General features: G+C 36.4%; 1 protein-coding gene across 3 annotated transcripts in view; it reads right to left on the minus strand.

Annotated features, from left to right (window-relative positions):
* Positions 1–16,545, minus strand: part of usp45 (ubiquitin specific peptidase 45) — a 55,013-nt gene that overhangs the window by 31,205 nt on the left and 7,263 nt on the right. For 2 of the 3 annotated variants that reach the window (XM_030158550.1, XM_030158549.1), the window contains exon 6: positions 2,775–2,926. In XM_030158550.1, the coding sequence (XP_030014410.1) occupies positions 2,775–2,926 (152 nt within the window). The remainder of the gene's footprint in view (positions 1–2,774; positions 2,927–16,545) is intronic. The other variant, XM_030158551.1, reaches the window with a different exon arrangement.

Consider the following 16,545-nt stretch of genomic DNA (forward strand, 5'->3'; position numbering starts at 1 on the left):
CAAACAGACAGGGAGAGGGAGGGAAAAGCATGTAAAGCGCGCTCACTCCGATTTCAATCACCGAGGAAGGCCCTGAGGGTGATTAACAAAATGGCGGAAAAAACAGCTTCATTGTTGAAGAGGCATGTCAGTTTGCAGTCACCATGACATAACAATAGAGCGACTGTGGAAGCTCTATAGCCGTGTTGTATGGGAAACATGCTGTACACCAACCGTGTGCCACTCGTGTTCAGGCAGGTAAACATGTCCAAGTCTGCATTACATTTACTGCTGCCCTGAATATACTTCAAACTGACCTCGAGGCCTATCTTGTTTACAGTCGGAGTCATTGGAAAAACACAGCACACTTCTGTATAGGCCGCACTTCCAACAAGAACCACTTGAGGAGCATTTAAGGGACATTAATATTCATATCTGTGACTCACTGGGTCATCAGCTTCTGATATCGAATCATTAGAACTAGGGGTATGTATCGGCAAGAATCTGACAATACGATGCAAATCACAATACTAGGATCACGATACGATATATAACACGATATATCATGATACTGTTAAAAAGGCAATTTTTTAATTTGTTTCTTTTTTTAAATGATTATTTCCTGGAAGAACTGAATTACACCAGAAATCTGCACAAATGCTAAACACACTTTTATCTGATCACAACAGGATCTAATGCTATATCACAAAATGTTCCTGTGTTAAAACTGAAATTATGTTTTACAGACATTACAGTTTAAGATCCTGTTCAAATGTTCACATTCTATTAGTTCAGAACTAACATCAAACATTATTTTTGTGCAATCCCAACAAAGGAACTAACAGCATTTAATAAAAGATTTTAAAATAATAATAAAAATATAAAAAAAACAAAAACAAAAAAACAAAAATGAACCTCCACAATATCTGCATTTGAATAAATACCTAAAAATATCAATACAGTACTTTTTCAATATCGATACAGTATTGTGAAATGAAATGTCGCAATATATTGCAGAACAGATATTTAACTGCTCTACATGTTCTACCTGTAGATTTTTTAAATGTTCCACTGCTGGGCAAATGATTTTCATCTTGTTACCATAAAACATTAAAGCACAAATATTTCAGCTTTTACTTAAACCAAAAATTAACTTTTTGAAAGAAATAATGATTTGACATCTATTGTAATAATTATAAATGTTAACACTGATAACATTACTGGACATAAGTTACTGAGACACAGTTGATTATAGTGAAACATGTACCATTAAATCACGCTTCAGATTTATAATAACAGTTGAAAATTACCACTATAGTGAGTATTCCCTGTGAAAACATAATCTAATATTAAAAAGGGTTCCGATATAATATGGTAATGAATACTTTATAATGCAAAAATGATTTATATTTAGTCAAAAAAGTTCTGGTGATATTTTGATTTTGTCATGTTTTACATCGATGTGTGTGGAATGAATCGATAAATCACACTGTTTATATTCTTCCCTAAAGCAGCTACAGGTACTGTTAACTGTTACTTGTGTCCGAGTCGGAAAAATTCCCATAAATGCTGCCAGCTCATATGGTTCTTTAGTTCTGTCCTTCAAAATAGGACAGCGCGGTCTATTAATGAGATTATGCAGCTTGTTCAGTATAAACTGCAGTATGTTCATTATTACAGCCTTTTTGATTGAACAGTTATATAAGAAACACGACAGGGAGAAAAAGACGAATAAAGAGCAGCGTATGGTCCAGCCGGACAAAATGTACAAACTCGTTAAAGAGTTAAGACATATATTAACTTAAATATTAACATTTTATATGTACACATTACAACAACAATATAACTAAACCTTTTACATTAGGGGTGTAACGGTGCACTCGTTTGCACTGAACCATTACAGTTCCAGGCCTTCGATACAATACAGCGGTGTCCTGAACAATTACATGTTGGATATGTGAAGAACACAAACACTCTGGAAGCAGGGTGGACACAAGCAGAACCCATCTGCAGGGTTTCCTCTATATACATTCAGCAGCGATGAATTCTCAGCGCCACTGCAAAAAACAAAACAAAACATGACGACAGAGAGTATAACAGGCACAGAAGCCAGGTCGGATGTTCGAAGCACGCATCGTTTCACTTTTGGTTTCCATAGGTTCCTTTATAGCAAAAAGGGTTTTATTTTTTAAATCAAGTTGGAAAAAGCCCGTGAACTTGCTCGTCTTCACCTTCACTGGTGTTACTGTGAGGTCACTTTCACAGCACCTCGGGGAATACTGTGAGGCATTCAAAAACACTCAGTAAATTACAGTGTTTACCATAAACAAGCATTAAACATTCAAAAATACATAACATGTGGGGTGCCTGTAAATGCACAAATGACTGAACAATATTTTGTAGAACTGTACTGTTTCCCACATGTAGTTATGGAGCGCAACCTCCCATACCCCCCCTTTACTGGTCTCCTTCACTGTACCGAAAACGTATCGAACCGAAGACCCCTGTAATGAAAACGTACCAAACTGACATTTTTCTATACCGTTACACCCCTTTCACATATGCTTCTAAAAAACTCCTTAAACAGAAACTTTGATGAAAAATGTTTTAAGATAAATATCTGAAAGGATAATGAAAGAGGATATACAATTATTATAATTATAAAGGATTAAGCATGTAAATAATCAACAGATGTATCAAAAAGAACAGATTAACTGATAAGGAAGTCATTTCATTCATTAACTCAAGCCTGTTTTGGTTAAAACTCAAAGCATTTAAGTTTGATTGGAGTTTACCTGCATAACGGCATTGAAGAAACAGGTGTTTCCAAGGTTAGTGATGCCTTTGACGGGAACCAGTGAGCTGTTGATGACTGAGCTTCTGCCTCTGGATGCATCGCCATAATCTGATGATTCCTCTCGTAGTTTGATGATCTTCGGTGATGCTGCTAAAACAGAAAATGAAACAGATCAGAGATGCAAGAAAGTGAAACATAATGAACAACACTCATTAGAAAAATAATGCAACAAATGCAAATATTAGAACCTGATCTTTTTCTTTGCAGATCAGAGGCTGTTATGACTGCAATATAATCTTATATGTATATACAGTTGTTTTTTTGTTTTCTAGATTTTTTTTGGTTCACATTTTGAGTAAAAACACTTGCAGAATATGTTGAATAAGAACTCAGAGTGCACTTGTTTTCTCTTCTGATTTACAAAACAAACAAAATAAGCATTAAATCAAAAACAAGAATGCACATGTTGTCATGTTACGTCTTTTCCAGTATTTTTGTCTTGTTTTCTTGTCATTTAATGTCTTTCAGTTTACTTTGGTCTTAAATATTTTGTCATTTTTGTCTTGTTGCATCTTTAACATAACTTTCTTGTTATTTTTTTAAACTAGAAGCACTCGGAGAGCGCAGACCTCCGCCAAGGCTGATCAGTGGGCCCCCCCGTGGGCCCCCCCACCCCCGATCACCCCCAAAAGTTAATCATTTCTTCCTTATCCCATTTCCAACAAACCCTGAAAATTTCATCAAAATCTGTCCATAACTTTTTGAGTTATGTTGCACACTAACGGACAAACAAACAAACAGACAAACAAACCCTGGCAAAAACATAACCTCCTTGGCGGAGGTAAATATCATTTTCATCTTGTGACTTTTAAGTCACTTAACACCATAATCTGGTTTCACTGAGGCCCAAAAATCATCCACTAAATGTAAATAAATGGATGATTTGACTTTATTATTGATACTGACAGATATTAAAGGTTTCTATCATGATAAAGTCCTATTGCTCAGTTCTTTATATTTAGCTGAACAGTGGCTGGTGTGCCAAGTTACTGACAAGACCATAATTGGCCTACTGCCTCCCTACATCTGTAGTTTAATAACAAGAATAAGTATAGAATCTTATTGTCTGCGATCGAATGAGCATTTGTTCCTCTTTGTGCCACTCGCCCGTACAGAGCTGGGTAAAATGGCATTTGTCTACTCTGCTCCTTGCTCATGGAATATGCTGCTAAGAGACTGGAAATTGACTGAACTGATATCTCTGAATGCTTTTAAATCCAAACTCAAAGTGCTAGAGAATAACTCAGTGACTTGCACCTGTTTTACATAGGTTGACAGGTCCTGTAAATTATTGTATGTTGTAACTGTATGAGGTAACTGTATGTTATAACTATGTGTTGTGCTGCCTCTTGGCCAGGACTCCCTTGGAAAAGAGGTTCTTAATCTCAATGGGATTTTCTTCCTGGTTAAATTAAAAAAAATTAAAAGTTAACAGTTACTGGAGACAAAATACGGCCTTGCAGTTGGAAAATGTCGATCTCTCTTAAAATTGGGAATGTGAAATAATAAAATAAATAAATAAATGGGCTTGAAGGCCTTGAAGCGAGACTGCGGCTGGGAGCAGGGTGCTGGGATGGCAGCTGGAAGGAAAGCTGGGTCATTTGGGAAAGCAGATGACAGCTGTAGAAGTTTCCGCTGGTTAGTGAGGGAGGGGTGGGGGCTGGGGTCAGAGATGGCTTTCCAGAGCCAGCTGTTACTCATGATCACCAATGAAAACTAAACTTAAACAGAAATTCAGACACAGATGGCGATAATGTAACTGTGATATACAGAGAGTCTGCTGGGTACAGACTCAAGTAGGTAGTGAAGCAATGTGAGCTGATGGAGTGGCAGCGGTTTTCAACAAACACTGATCTCAGTACCGCTAACACACTGAGTGAGATGTGTTTTCTACAGCTGATGTAATAATACATAAGGAATCCTGCAAATGCGCTCATACCTGAAGTCTGAGTGTCGACAGAAACAACACTCCGTGAGTCTGAACTCTAACACTAGTGACAGAATGCTAACACAATTAAAACCACATGCAAACATGCTGATGTAGGTTATGAACATTGTTTAGAAGGTTCTCAGTCTCACTGTAGTCTGTTAAATATTAGGGGTGTGTATTGGCAAGAATCTGGCGATATGATACATATCGCAAAACTAGGATCACAATATGATATATCACAATATATCATGATACTGTTACAAAGGCAATTTTTTGTTTCTTTTTTTAAAAATGATTATTTCCTGGAAGAATTTAATTACACCAGAAATCTGCACAAATACTAAACACATTTTTATTTGATCACAAAAGGATCTAATGCTATATCCCAAAATGCTCCTGTGTTAAAACTGAAATGATGTTTTACAGACATTACAGTTTGAGATCCTGTTCAAATGTTCATATTCTATTAGTTCATAACTAATGTCATAACATTATTTTTGTGCAATCCCAACAAAGGAACTAACATTATTTAATAAGAGTGTTAAATAAGAATAAATAAAATATAAACAAAAAAGAAAAACAAAAATGAACTTCCACAATATCTGCATTTGAATAAATATCTAAAAATATCGATACAGTACTTTCTAATATCGATACAGTGTTGTGAAATGAAATATCAAGATATATTGCAGAACCGATATTTTCTTACACCCCTATTAAATATTGTCCTATATTTGCTAAAGTGCCCTAAATATAATCTCAAACTACCACAGGATAATGGGAATATCATTAGGTTTTTGGATTTTTAGTCATAAACTAAACTGTAGTAATTTCAATCTGATGATGTAATTTGTGAACATCGTCAAAATGCACAAACATGTTTCATAGTGATCCCATTGAAAGTTAAGATATTCAACCGGAAATCACAAAACTAAACTTTAAGGTTGCACCAGAGGAAAGGTCAGAGGACGTCATACATGACAATAATCATGGTAATAGTTTTATTTATTTATTTAGTTTTTTAGTTTTGGTCTGAAAGTCAGTCTAGTTGAAATTGATTTTACTAATGCATAATTAGTTAATTTTTTACTCTGAAGAACTAAATAATTCAATTTTAGATTCATCCACCAAACATCTGTACATCTCTTCAAATCTGAAACATGGTCACTGGCCTCAAGGATGAACTGAACTGGTTATGGCATTAAAGGTCAAGGTCATTGTCATTTTAGTCACAGCTGCCAGTAACTGAGAGAACTGCATGGACATCATGAGACAAAGATAGGAGACACATCTGACTGAACTTAGAGTTTTTGTTATTTAGTTTTTTTTTATGTTAATTTAAGTTTCCTGGGTACAATAAGACGCTCAAAAAAGGAAGAATTTAGTTACAAAACCATCATTTTTAAAAGCTACCATGTCATCACATTTCAACCCATTTTCATCAAGTATTTTTCATTTAATTAAGTTTTCACTGACACATTTAGTTTAGGTATTAGGTTTTGTCAAGAACAGGAACTACCATCCCCATCCTCAGCATGAACTGTTCCATCACAGCAGCATGAAACAAAACAAAACAAATCCACTAAATACTTAATAAGTGCTTAGTATAAAGGTTAAATTATAGATTTGCTTTCTGTTGATCTTAAAAAAATGCCTAAATTGCAAGAAATTGTTCCTCTAGAGACCATAGACCATGTTCCAAGTGCAACCTATTTGCTTCCTGTAAATTATTAACAATGAATCAATTTCTCCAGCTGTATACAGCATATAGTGTTAGTTATGAAAGAGTATAGTTCAGTCATGTTTTGTCTTCAGTTCATGTAACCATCATAAATCATCCAGACAACTGAAAAAGGTGCTTTTTTTTACCATATCGCCAAGTTCTACTAGTATTTATATTACCTACAATAAAAGGACCTTTATTAGAGGTGACGGATAAAGAGTTTCAGTTTTTTTTTAATTAAATTCACCATGTTTAATACATGAAACTACCAAGTGCCTGGTGATAATAAGTAATCTCAGTGCAAAATGGCACATTCTTGTAGAGACTGACAGCGTTCCCCTCAGGCCTCCCGGCTGTAGAAAAAGAAACGCAACACTGGGAAACACAAAAAGTGTTCGGTTCATGAGCACTTCACCCACATGAGCCAGTCAAGAGTGCGGGCTGGCAGCGAGGTCATCGGCCTGAACCAGCTTATTCTCAAACTAAGGAAATTCAATTGAACCGTAAGCCATCATAATCATCACAACAACCTGCCCCTATACTTTCACCGTTCTCCTCCTCAACACACAATTGGCCTTGCCTTAACACACATATTCAATTGACAGAACTAAACCTTGTACACAACGCACTGAAAAAGCTATTCATCCGACAGCAGTGGTGAGCTCACTGCTGGCCGCTACCCTGGAGCTTCAGCTCTCCAAGGCCAAGGACGACGGTGGAAATGCCCCGGCCACAGACGCTGGAATGTGAACCTTGTGCTTTTTACTCAGGCCCTGTCAATTTGCATTTCTAATCAATTAAATGCTACTCAAAAGGAGTGTAAGTAAAGGGCAACTTTTCTGTTTAACTTATTTGAAAAGAAAAATCCACATTTTTTTTTCCCTAACACAGCTAAACCATAGTCTCTCTCACGTCTCCCAGTGAAAACAGAACAACATGATAAACGACCACCATTGGGTTTGTCTTGTCATCTGAGATTAGGCGGGATGAGGTTCAGCTTGTTGGGACAACAGGCTGTCGTGGCGCTCCACCCAGTGGTGCTAAATACATCTGGCCCTCTGCACCGGCAACATCTGGAGGCTTGTTTCCATCTCCATTATTGAGCCATAAGGACTCCGATATGTCAACACACACAACACATGGAAAACAACTGGAAAAGGAAAAGGGATGTAGATTTAATAAGGAAGAACGAACAGTGAATTTTTGGTTTTGGTGTGACTGAGAAGGTGTGAAAAGAAATGTTCATGTGTAAATGAGAGAAACACAAAGTAACAATGAACCCATTTACATGCCCACTAATACTGTTTTTTTCTGGAGTAATCAGGTTATTCAAGTGATCATGCAAACAGTATAATCTGATTATGAGAAATCAAATTAATTGATTTCTCCCCTATACTCCTATTTCCTCCTACACGTATACAGGTTAATCTGATTTATTTTGTTCTTTTACGCATGTGTACACACAATTAAAATCATAGAAAACGGAAGTTATGTAGTCAAACATGAGTAGAAGACAACAAGAGAAAGTTTGATTCTACCATCACTATGTTCGTATGTACTCCAAAAGAAATCTGATAATGGACTTAAACAAGGGTCTCAAACATGCAGCCTGGGGGCCAAATGCGGCCCACCAAAGGTACCAATCCGGCCGGCGGAATGAATTTGCAAAGTGCAAAAATTCCACAGTCAAGGCTGTCCAACTCATTTTAATTCAGGTTCCACATACAGACCAATATGATCTCAAGTAAAATAATAGCATAATAACCAACAAAAAATAGTGACTCCACATTTTCTTCTTGCTTTAATGTGAGAAAAACAATATTACATTATGCCTATAAATAATACAAACTTCTTTTTTTTTTTTAGTGCAAAAATAACATTAAATTACGGAAATATTTACATTTACAAACTATCCTGTAACAATAAAATGTGAATAAACTGAACAAATATGAACAACCTGAAATGTCTAAAGAAAATTAAGACCAATTTTAGCAATTTTCTGCCTGTTACTAAGTGTTTAGTGTCTTTGTAGATCCAATCCAAAATGCACATGTTGAAATGATAAGTTGAGGCATAACATTGGTAAAATTGCACTAAATTTTTTTTAATTTTTTTAATTTAAATTTCAGTTTTGTCAGGTTATTCACTTTTTTGGGGGGGATAGTTTATAAAAGTAAGTATTTTCATAATTGGGGGTTTTTTGCACTACAACAAAGACAAAAATTGGGAGTTGTCATTATTTATAGGTTATTATGTTATTATTTTACTGGTCCGGCCCACTTGAGATCAAATCGGGCTGAATGTGGCCCATGAAAGAAAATGAGTTTGAGACCCCTGGATTAAAAGATCTAAACTGGGGTTTTTGATTATCACATTTATTAAGTGCATGTAATCGCATCAGATCTGATTACTACCATTATCTGATTACTCCCAGTTATCAGACTGTTTTATGGTCATGTAAACAGGCTCAATGAGACAGAAAGAGAAAGCCTGTGTAAAGGTGTGTGTTCTTGTTGTGTTGTTGAGACTTAAAACCGACAGATATAATGTAAGCTGAGAGCGAGAGCTGCGACTGGCACTTGAACTGAGAGGCAGCAAAGGAACGAGGAAACTAACTGGGCGGAACGGGGATGCCTATGGACACACTCTGCATCTGGGACCGTCACCCAAGGTAAACAATGTTCAGGGAGCCATCTGGTAGAGACCGGAGTTGGGGGGGGGGGTGGGGGTGGGGGGGCAGAGGAGGGCAGTTGGGGTGGGGGTGGGGGGGCAGTGGGTGGAGGGAAGGGTTGCAACGAGCACAAGCATATGGAAAAGCAGATTTTTCCTCTCCCTGCAGCAGTCAGTGAAGGCAAATGTCAGCATGCGCCGCGTCCACGCTTGACTGTGCCGCACTCGGCCCCACCACCTGGCCCTCCTTGCTCAGCCACCGAGTGTGGGCTGCAGTGACACTGTGGAGCCTCTCCCCAGGGTGGAGGAAAAGCATCACAGTGCGAAGGTTTGTCCACATGCATGCATGTACACCAACACCTTCTGTACTCCCTGCCTTTTCACACAGGAGAGAAGAAAAGTGACAACAGACTTGTATAGGAAACAGTAATAGACAACTCCGAGCTCATTCTGGCTCACGTAGCAATGCCTGAATAAAAAGAATGTCATTTTACTTTGGATTTAGACCGGTTACAGTGTCAAATACATTAAACATACTGACATCGTTCAATTTCACAGCCCCTCACTGAGAAGGTTTTACAAAATAACATGTAAAATATTTTCATAAAATTGCCTTTTCTATTAATTCCCCAATCTTGTTTACCACTGGGTTGAGAGACAGTTGAATTGCATGGCCAGTGGGCTTCATGCCTCCATGTTCACTTACAGTGCAGCAGTGTGGAGAGCCAAGGCCAGCTCCCTTCATGCAGAGCAAGCAGTCAAGAGGAAGGCCAAGCAACACCAAATGTCTTATTAATTCGCTAATTTGTTGTGACTGCAGGGCATGAAAAGCCTGTTTCTTTGCCATCTGAGGCCAAGAGTACCCAGTGCCATGTTACTTACACACACAAACACACACACTTAGACACAGATTTTGCTACCCACTATGTGGCCTACTTTCATGTGCGATGGTGGGAATAAAGACAGAATCACCCTTGATTACCCCCATGAAAGCACCACCAGGGGACAAGCATCTTACTGGCTACTGACTCGGCTGGAAAGCAGAGCTGACAGTGAACTATTGTTGAGTGTAGTAATCCTCCAGCATGTCCTACTTCAGTGTCTGTGGACAGGAGCAGACTGGACATATGGATTCTTAATTTATGACTTTTTAATGTGTTACAAGTTCTAACATTTAGACAAAGTGTGTGTTAATGTTTTAATTCTTGGGTTCTGGCTTATTTTAATGTGGTCTTAATTTATTTATCATTTATTGATCTATTGTCCCTTGTATTATATCATTATATCATGATGTTTTTATCATGCTTTTTATATTGGCATTTTTAGTGATATCTGATGACTTATTTATTTTAGTCGGGTTTTTTTTTTTATCTATTTATTTCTAGTCTGTTTTAACCATGATCAGCGAGCTGCAGGGAGTACCTGTCCATGTCTTTTGTCTGTGCTGTTTTTAATCTGTCCCCTGTATTTGTCCTGTGGTTTTAAGGGTTTTTTTGTGTTTGAGATGCCCTCTCCAGACTGCCGAACAAATCTACCTGTGGGTATTAATAAAGTCACCTTGAACCTTGAATGTCCAGCAATAAATGTCCAAACAGGATGGAAGTATAATTGGGTATTTGAGGACAACCAAAGGCCTGTAAAGCAACAAAGTTTAATGTTGCCAAAACTAGCATTGAAATATGTCAAATTTATAAAACAAAACCTAAGATTAACACAAGAAAGCACAAGCAAAACCTGAAATAAACCTATTGAATTCTTCTGGTTATGTACACACACCCTCATCCACCTCATATGTCCATAATCTGTATATTATGTCTGCGCCACTTAAATATATCCATTATTATGTCCATTAACATATTCACTGGACTTTAACACTGTATATTGTAATCAGTTTATTCATATGTATATAATAATCCATATAATATATTTATAGCACCCAAAAAATCTATCCTGCATATTCATGTATGTACTGTCTACTGATTGCACTTCTGGTTGGATGCTAAACTGTATTACGCTACCTTGAATTTGTGCACATGTAATGACAATAAAGTGGAATCTAATGTAAAATGAATGAGACACCAACTACAACAACACAGAATGCAGGTACAAGTATTTTTGTTTTCCCTTTGCATTAATGGTTCAGTTTACAAGAATAAAATGACTTGGTCCAATAAGAGACAATGGTTTTGTCAATCAAATTTAACTCATGCTACTATTCTAAACTTCTATAAATAAAGGCTTTCAAAATAATCAAACAAAAGAAAATAAACCCTCAAAATAGGAATGATGTTGGTTATGCATTCATGAGTCTGAAATCTAAAAACAGATGACGACAGAGAAAAAACACTAAAATTAACTAAAAATATCAAATGAAAATGGTTATAGCTCTATCATACATTTGGGTCCTTCTCAATTGTAGCAAACCACTTTTAATAAATAATTACTTTAACTTGTTTTTGGGCTAAAGACAGGGGATAAGAGGCTAATGAAGGCACCACGTCCATGAGTGTATTAACAAAAACACTGTAGATGTAGAATGGATGTGTAGAGAAGTTCTTGCCAAATTTTACTCCTCATTGCCAACACCAAAGAAATGTCACAGTGTCAAGTGTTTTGGAACTGAGACAAGTTAAAAGAATTCAACAGCCTACAACCACCTAACACATACAGTATATAATCCACGCTGTGAGGTGTTTGGTTAACTGTGAAAGAATGTTCCAGCACAAGTTATTGTATTATAGCATAAAAAGAATTCAGTATATGATTAGGAATGTTTCTAATCCATTTAACCCTTTCATGCATGAATTATGAGAACCTTAGTCAAGATTTTTTTTTCTGGAGTGTTTTTATACCTCCTTAGGCATAAAAAAAATTGCGATCGAGTTTTTTTTTTTCATGGGGTTACAAAAATCTCCATGCATTTAATTTTTTAAGTAAAGAAACATGTATTTAAAACCCAATATCAGAAAGTAAAATGAAAACAATGAAATAAAAACATTTTTAAGGCTGCTAATTTGATGTTTTCTCATATTTTAACATACTCTAATGCTAGTTATTACCTCATATAATATGCAAAAAACAACTCTTTCTGTCTAACAAATAACAACTGATTTACACTTAAACATGTTACTGCAGATCAGGTTTATCAAGAACAGCAAAGTTATAGTAATGGTATGAACTGCAGTGTATTATGGGATATTGCATAAGTATCCACTGTGTTGGCTGATATAGAACTAAAACAACAAAACCTATAAATATACAAGAGAACAGCTGGAGAAGAACTGTCCACTGGAGTGACCACAATGCATGAAAGGGTTAAATAACATTTATCTAGAGCTTTTTACAACATTATAGATGATTTATCCATCTATAATATTAAATGGTTGTATAGTGGTTCTGAGAATTGAAGATAAAATATTCTTTCTTTTTATATATCTCGAAAAACATATTAACAGTTAACAAACAGGTTGTATTTTCGATTATTGTTGAGCAAGAAAACTCTCCAGAGGAATTATCATCATTGAGTTTGTTATTTTTCATGAAAAGCGTAGATTAATTTAATTAATTCGATACTGTAGCCCAGTCCAGTTCTGTAGCAGACGACTTTAGCTTTATTACCTATACAATCTTAATGTATTCACAGACTTGCTCAGACTCATTAATTGCTAAGTGTTCATCTTTTTTCTTTTTTTTTTTTCTTTTTTAAATAAAAAGCCTATAAAATACAGCCATAGAAAAAAATCTTTAAGTTGGTAAATATATGTATACATCACTTTATAATATAATGATACAGCAATATAGCAACTGATAACAATCACTTCCATAAAACAAGAAATAAAATAAATCACAGCTTCCAATTTGAAACAAGCTCTGATGTCTATTCAGACCTAACATTTTAATTTGTACCACAAAGACTCCCCAGCTGTGATACAAGCTGGAGTCTAGCTCCCTGAGGTCAATTTGCTTTTTACTGGGACTCTGGTACTTGAGCTGAAGACCTTGATGGTGAGAGAGCACAGTTAATCGACTTTCTTTCTTCCCTGAGCTGTTGTACAAAATTATTATAGATTCTGAAAAAAAAATCCTTGCTTGGGTGCTTTTGTGCATGAGGTCTATAGGAAAAACAGCACAACAGCAGCTTCTTCTGAAAACCTGGCCTTCACACTGAAATGCAATTTCACAAGCTCCTCAACAGACAACAACTGCCTATTTTACTACGACAATGGCTGCCCGCTTCTATACCCATTTAGCCAACCGGTGTGGAACAATTGGGTGGCAAGAAAGGTGACAGGTAATTTAAAGAGGCAAAGGGGAAAACTGTAGGCAGCGACTGTCCGGCCCACCAACCGGAAACCCATGTTTGGCAACAAGTGCACAAACATAGGACCAAATAAATACACATACGCTGCACAAATACAGCCCAGTCTGCATAATATGAGCGCTGACCATTATAATAATGAAGAAACAACAGAGGGAGGACAGCATGGTGTCTCAAAGAATAACACATCAAACATTTAAAGAGATGGCTCTGATATGAAACCAGTTAAAAAAGCCCAAAGAAATCCAAATGAGTTAAGTCTCATTATTCTTTGGGTTCACTGTTTTACTTTAATACTCTGAGTGAACACATGTAGGACTATGATGCATAAGGATGCTTCATTTCTACAGCTGAGATGATGTGTTTGTGAAAGCAAGTTCACCTATAAAGACCCAGTGTGACTTTTGTGGCAGTTCTCAAATCTCAAACTCTCTATTTCTAATCTCTCTTAAGTGATTTATCACAATTTATTCTAATATTATTCTCTGTATTTTGCAAAATCAGCTAAATTTCTATATTTAATTGACTGATCATGCAGATGTTCATAAAAGATCAGGTTAAAATTGATGGTTATTATATCAGAAACAGAGAAAACTGAAGAAAATGTGACTTTTTCAGTAAAATATATCATAAACCAACCATCTCCATCCACTGTCATTGATCCAACTCCATGGGTTTTACTGGTGAATCTATGTTATAGAAGATGGCGGTGTTTCCATGGTAACTACGGAGCCTCTGAATGTCCACATGGGTCATATCTGATGACCATGAAAAGATGAATAACTGTATTTTACACCAATTATTTACATGTATTGATAGGATTAATGGATCAGCAGATATTAAACCTTTTATATCAGTAAATGATTTCAGTCGCTGGTAGATGTTTGGGTCTTTATGGGTTAAAGTTGTGTAGGGGGTGTGTGATATGGTCAAAATGTTCACTATCACTGTAATGGTGCACGTCAAAACACATTCATTGTTATTAAGAAATGTATAGCAATATTTAAAAAAAAAAAAAGGACTGATTGCAAAGATCCACAACATGAACTGTACCACTACAATAGACCTCTTAAAAGATGCTTGGCAAGAGGATTTAGATCCAAGAATTACAGAAAATCAATGGATAAAAGCCCAAATGAATGTGCATTCCTCAACTGTGTGCATACTTTGGTGATTCAAAATCTTCCATAGGCTACATTGTCAAAGCCGAAACTGTAAAAACATTCCCCTGGGCAGATCCTATTTGTGACAGATGCAGACAGCAGCCGGCTTCACTAGCCCACATGTTTTTGACTTGGCCATGTATCAAAATTTATTGGAATAATCAATTTCAAACAACATCCAAAATCATCACAAAACAGCTTAAACCAGATCAAATTATTACTATCTTTAGAGTGAAGCCGGCTGCTGTTGAACTTATGTGATACTTATTTCAGTATGAGAAGTTTTGTGACATTACTAGCACATAGAGTAATTTTGTTAAATTGGAAATAAAAAACCCACCCAGCACTTTCAGCTTTAATACAAGATATAATAAAGCACTTACAGCTAGAAAAGATAAGATTTTTACTCAAAGAGAAACTGGAAATATTTCATCAAACATGGCAACCATTCATAGATTTCTTTCATACTGCAAATACAGTATATGTTTTTTTTATTGTATTTTGTTGCTTTGTATTGTGCACTTTGAGATTTGGTGTCAAATGTAAAGTACGTTACAAATAAGATTTATTATTATTATTATTATTATTATTATTATTATTATTATTATTACTAGCGGTATTGTACCCGTGGTGCCATTGTACGATAGTATGAGAGGCTAAAATCGCCCAGCATACCCCACAACATTTGAATATTGACACAAAATTGTGCGTAGTAGATAGTCAGGTAATGGCTCTATTAATTTGGCAAGTTTGGCTGCAATCGGGTGTGTGGTCTGTAGTGAGCTCGAACTTGGTCCGAGGTGAGCTGGGACCCTGTATGTGGTGGGGTCTGACCCGGTCAGAGGTGAGCTGGGACCCTGTTAAATCGCCCAGTATACCTCATAACATTTGAATACGGACATAAAATTGTGCCTAGTAGATAGTCAGGTAATGTTTGTATTCATTTGGCGAGTTTGGCAGTGATCGGGCCTGTGGAGGCTGAGGGAAACCCGTACAAATGCCCTCCTGTGCTGCAACATCGATTGGACACGCACGGGACGGATGCTGGACGGACACAGAACATGCATTATAGTAGGATTATTATTATTATTATTATTATATGACTACTGAGTTTGACCTCTCTCTTTGTATATGTACTGTGCATTTTGTCTGTGATAAATATACTTTACAAAAAAAACTTAATTATAAAAGAAAATTACAATAAACATACCCCTCTGCACACACTGAATTATTTTTTATTTTATTTCATTGGATTATTTGGAACTTCAATACAGATAATTCCTGTTCAGGGTTAATCTGTTCGATGTAACTCTGTGTTTGTTTGTGTTGCCTTCATGCTCATTTTTGGCCTGTATCCAAGCCATGTGAACATACATGTGATGTGGGACACAATATACATTTCTCTATCACCACTGACTGATTGTTTTTGGGTTGAACTTTTTATTTCAAGTGGCTAAAAACACCACTTTTTGTGTGCAGTCCTTTCTACAGCAGTGCACTTCGTTGGTCCGTTGTTGATACTCCTGAGCTTGTCCTAAATGGGATTGTGCCGACCACTATTTATGAATATACTGAGTACAGATAAATACCCCACACAACTAGTTTTCCCATTAAGGTTTGCTGGAAATGTGCATCAGTGAATAGCAGTGGATTCAGTTGAATTAGATGTTAAAAGTTTCACTCTGTTTGGTCCTATTTGTCCCAGTAAGTGTGAGTTTAAGTGTGGTTGAGTGATGTGAACTTCATCAGATCTTTCAGAACATCTTTTTCTTGAAGTCTCTGGAAGTTCCTCAGGTATGTAATGTACTTGGCAAAGCCTTTCAGATCCTGTTTTATAATTACCATAAGAAGCTCCAACGCTCCAAGAGGATTCAGACAAGCTTATTTCTAAAATTTAAAATCATT

Source organism: Sphaeramia orbicularis, chromosome 16, assembly GCF_902148855.1.
Source record: "Sphaeramia orbicularis chromosome 16, fSphaOr1.1, whole genome shotgun sequence".
Taxonomy (NCBI): domain Eukaryota; kingdom Metazoa; phylum Chordata; class Actinopteri; order Kurtiformes; family Apogonidae; genus Sphaeramia; species Sphaeramia orbicularis.